Genomic DNA, 4857 nt, shown 5'->3' with positions numbered 1-4857 from the left:
AAGTTTTTGTTGGATAGATTTCCACTCACTAAATTTTCAAAAAGACTCCGGGGCAGATCGATTCAAGGGTCTAAAAACAGTTTTGATCATTTTTTTTGCAAACAAGGCGAAAAAACAAGCTGTTTAAAAGATTTATTGAAATGTTTTATTTTCATTATTTTAACTAAAACACCTGCGAGATGTTGAAGAACAAGAAAATGAACCACATAAATGGGGCACCAATTTCCAACCCCCAACGCAGTTTATAACATTAGAAGTCGTTTTTGAAAATTTTCAAATATTGAATTTGAGAAAACAGGGGGATGGAAACTGGAAAAGAAGCCCTATACAGAAGACCAGAGTTCGTTTTTTTCATATGAAACTATGTCACGAGCATAATGGATTAACTATTTTGTAACATCTACCAAGTTCGGGGGAATATTTTTTATTTCATTTCATGCATCAAGTGGTCGAATGAGTCAGGTAGTTTCCGACTGAACTCATGAGGAACTGTTCCTGTCTCGACAGATCTTCTAGACTGTTCAGTTCCCGCAAACTGCGGCCTCCTTCCAAGTTGTCATTACCTCCGACGCCATTGTAATTTTCACTAGTCGCGCCACTCGTGAACTGAGTCTGATTCGACTGCGTGACTGGAGATGCCGCGTAGTGCAGTAACGATGGCGGGTGTCCAGATGTCTGAGGTTGGTTTCTATCCGACGTGTGGTATCCCTGGGCGTCTCCGGCAGCACCTACGCTTTGTCCGGAAGTAGACTGGTGATGCATTGACAGAGAAGGCGGCGTCGTAAGATGCTGAGGTGTGTTTGTGATGGACTGCAGCGGGAATTGAGCAGGCGATGCCTTGCTGCTACTGTTTCCCGTTGGCGCCTGTTGATTTGTATGGTTGCTGTTTAGAGTAGAACTCGACTGATGTGGAGCAGGAAGAGAATTTTGTTGATTGTGCTGATGGAGAGAGCTGTGAGTTCCTTGAACATGAGTATGTACACTTGGTAGAAACCGCCTTTGGAAACAGCAAAAAATACCTGAAAACCACAAACATTACAATTGAGACCACTTTGACCTGAGCTGCACTATATGATAATTTCTTTTTATAAAGCTAAATAATTTATAATTTTCCACCGGATAAAGCAACGCAAATGGGCTGCTCAACAGATACCGTTCAAAAAGCTCCTCATTTTTAGTAAAGACAGTGAAAGAAACATTGAATAATACCTTTCCGTTGGACTCGCAGAGAAAGCGCAGTTTTTGTATCTGGTAGTGGCAGAATACTCCGTCCAGGTTTCCAGTATCTATTGCTCGGATCTCGATGGAAGTCGTGCAGTATCATAACACATGATTCGGACCGACCGCCGCTAAAATAGATGTTACAAAATTGAAAAAGAAACTGATTTCCAACATGTCAGAAGCTTTTTGGGTAATTCTAACTTTTAAAAAGTTTACAATTTAAAAAGCCACCACTGTGTAAGCAAAAGCAGTTAATGAAGCTTTCATTTCCCATTAACTGTCAACTATGACCATTTTTTGCTTCCTAGACGTGTACTATATCCTTACCAACGGATGTCGGTGGTTCTCCCCATAGAAATGCGGCGTCTCTAAACGTCCTTCCATTTGTATCAACGTACACACCTTCGCCTGAAAATCAAATGATTAAACATCGAATGATTCAGCGCACACAGATTCTTTGACAAGCTATTTTTCGTGCTGAGCTAATGATGAACTGAAGGTAATTTAAAAAGATTAGGTTAAGTATCCTATTGAACATAATTAGAATTTGGAACTGAATGCAGTTAGGCAAAATGTTTCAATTTACTGTTGTAGCACAAGAGTAGTTTGGTTCCATTACTGCCTGGAAATGTCGCCACGCAATGCGGCACAACTGACCCCGTACCCGTCTAAAACAGAAGTAGCCTTAGTGTCAATGAAACACATTGATAGCAATTTCCAACCGCAGTGTCATTTACAGACAAAGGGGAAGCTGAGCTTCGCATCACAAGAGAGACACAAGAGAAAATATAAGCTACAATTCCTGAAAGCCAAAAGTAAACGGCAATTGCTGAAAATCGTAAGAGATTTTGAAGTCCTAAAAAAATAATGCCTACAAGGAAATCAGATTTTTCTTTTCAACAGCATCAACAAGATGTAAATTGACCTAGGTCCGCAAGTCATTTAGCTAAGACACTGATAAGATTCCTTTACAAAACTCAGTTTTCAATCCAATATAACGTCAAGATACCGTGCTGAATATTTGGTTTTCAATTCCTCCTTGTAAAAAAAATATAGAACCGAATGATTCGGATTATTAGCAAAATCTGATTATATCTGTTTTGTCTGCACAAATCAAAATATTCTCAATTCAATTGCCTGTATATTCAATGCTCTATCTGCGAATATATCATTTACACAGAGGCGAAGCTGTGCTTCGCGGACACTTGCGACAACATAATCAAAAAGCAGCTCTATCAAGTTAAATAGGAAAAAGTAGAAATAAGCCTCGAGTTAGCAAAAAACTCGGCTATCTGCAGGATTCGAATGTGCGACCTACTGCAATCAATAGATTTTGAGTCTCCCGCACTATCCCCGCAACTACTCGAGCTTTACAGCCGACAAACACTAGTCACGAATAAAGCAGCTACATATGCTAGCAAATTGCCAATGCGATTCAGCACTAAATACAAATAGATACAAATTAGCAATTAATAGTTTGGAATATAACAAACTGAAGGCATCCACCCTAACTTTGCATGTAACAAAATGCGAAATATAAAACCACATTATGCATTTCAAAAAGTTGCGAGATATATTGAGTTAGAAAATTTCTAAAATTAAGTTTTTATTATTGTGATGTGGTTTGAAACAAATAGCTTTTTCCGGTTCATTCGATGAAATAAAAATGCATCAACTATGTTAATTTATTGTCCAAACACATGCAATCAAAAGCTGTAAAGGTGCCCCGCCATTTTGGGGTGCCGCACCAATATTTGCGACTTAGGTTGAAAAAAAATAAGGTTCGTAATAATACACTAGCTTCGCAAGAGTAATCAGGATCAGATGCGAATTTAGGGAAGCAGTTTCATTTCCTTTACTACTATTTGGTGAAATCTGTTTTTGTCGCCAATAAATGTTAAACTTAAGGGGGGAGCGCACGCCAAAAAAAAGCAATTTTTGTACCAAAATTTTGCAAAAATGGTCCAAAAACGGAAAATACCGGTGGCGCAGAACCATTTCACAAAATAGATTTATACAGTGTTTTAGGCAACCTCGGAAAAAAATTTGGTCGATCTAGAAATCCACCCACGAGAAAATGTTGTATCTTACATCCTGGCCGAGTATCTTGTAGTTGAACAGATTCAAATAGTATGCTCTGATTTTGCACTTGGCTCCAGAGATGCTGATCATGAGATTCAGATTGGGCAGAGTGTCTACCAACTGGAATTTCCTCCGCTTGATCAGCTGTGACACTGTAAAGACCAGATTGATATGATTTTTATGAGCTTTTCTGAACTCAAGTCCATTTTTATTAAGATTTCAATTAAATGCACCTAAAATAATTTTGTAATGAACTAGAAATGAAACTAATGAAGGCTAATCAATTGCAACGGAACCGAAAAAAAAATCCTAGCAATTTCAATTGCTAATGATTTTATTTAGATACTCTATTAAGCGATAATTATTCGTGTATTACCTTTGCCTTCGCCGCTCCTGTCGATAAAGAAGAGCAGTCTCAGTTCCAATCAGCAGATTCACACCTAAACAATACTGATGTTCTAGAGACGTTTTACACCATTAGTGAAAAAGACGCTCACTTTTTTCTGTGCTTATGAACTAGAGCAGGTACAGCAGCACCCAATTTATGGCTGCCGGTTGTCCTTTTCTTGCATGAAGTCAACCCCTCCAACACCTCTACCGTTCGTTATTGACCCTCTTCGACAAATTTTAATATGCTCGATATTCAACCGAGCTTATCTAAATTGTATCCAAAACCGCTTAAGATGCTAAGATATAATAACTTCGAGCTTCGAGAAATTGCGTTAAATATGAAATATGAGTTCATAAGGTGTGATAAAATAATTTTTCGATTTATAGTGAATTGTAATTTTGACCCCTATGCCGAATCAAATCATCCGTCGAAAAAAGTACAAACCATATTTTAAGTATAGCTGCTGTGAGTATTTCCTGTCTGTACTTCTTGCGGAACTGCCTGATCTCTGCGTCTGGCTGTTTGCTCGACTCTGCACTGCCAACAGTCACACTCACATTGTTCACACCTATGTCCCCACCCATGCCCACTCCCTGCTGCCCCACCCCTACAGACCCACTAGCTGTCCGAGCCAGGAGGGGCCCGAAAAAGGCATTGCTGTTGTTGTTTGAAGAGTTGGCCCAGCTCCACTTGCTGAACCAGACACGAATGTCGGCAAGTCCAAACCAGGCATGCCTCCCTTCTTCTGCAAACAATAATATACATATCCATTACAATTCGAATGAGAGAACAGTCCTCCTATATAAAACGGTCCCTCCTTTATTTGTGACCACCCTATTTGACATATAAGTTTGATTATGAGCAGAAAAGGTATTTAACGGCAAACAATTTAGTTTTCAACAAAAGTTTCTATCAATGCTCGCACAAATAGTTTTTATCAGCGAGCCAAAACAAATTACAAGAAATGATATTGTCCTCAAGTCATCTTTGTATGTTAAGCTCAGTAGCATATTGTACAAATCTGAAATAGTTTTTCCCATATGCATCCGGTTATCGCAACTGCAAGCTTTTGATCAGCGAGTTTCTTAAATATTAAACTAAAACGATGGGAGATCGACTCAGGTGGCACAAATAATACTCCTGCTAAACAATGAATCCTTTGT

General features: G+C 38.9%; 1 protein-coding gene and 1 long non-coding RNA gene across 2 annotated transcripts; both read right to left on the bottom strand.

Annotated features, from left to right (window-relative positions):
* Window positions 1-351: 351 nt before the first annotated feature.
* LOC134846921 (uncharacterized) lies at window positions 352-1837 on the bottom strand. Its single transcript, XM_063864356.1, has 4 exons — window positions 1808-1837; window positions 1549-1629; window positions 1210-1349; window positions 352-1019 (listed from the first exon to the last, which is right to left on the bottom strand). Exons 2-4 carry the CDS (start codon window positions 1572-1574, stop codon window positions 442-444), a joined length of 744 nt encoding a protein of 247 aa, XP_063720426.1. The 5' UTR covers window positions 1575-1629; window positions 1808-1837; the 3' UTR covers window positions 352-441.
* A 1519-nt stretch (window positions 1838-3356) lies between these two features.
* Window positions 3357-4252, bottom strand: LOC134845533 (uncharacterized). Its single transcript, XR_010162751.1, has 3 exons — window positions 4139-4252; window positions 3680-3743; window positions 3357-3455 (listed from the first exon to the last, which is right to left on the bottom strand). It is a non-coding gene; the product is annotated as an uncharacterized LOC134845533 (long non-coding RNA).
* Window positions 4253-4857: the final 605 nt, after the last annotated feature.

Source organism: Symsagittifera roscoffensis, chromosome 5 (genome assembly GCF_963678635.1).
Source record: "Symsagittifera roscoffensis chromosome 5, txSymRosc1.1, whole genome shotgun sequence".
In the NCBI taxonomy this organism is placed as follows: Eukaryota; Metazoa; Xenacoelomorpha; order Acoela; family Convolutidae; genus Symsagittifera; species Symsagittifera roscoffensis.
The sequence above is the reverse complement of the archived record's forward strand: the minus strand, read 5'-3'. Positions and strand labels throughout refer to the sequence as shown.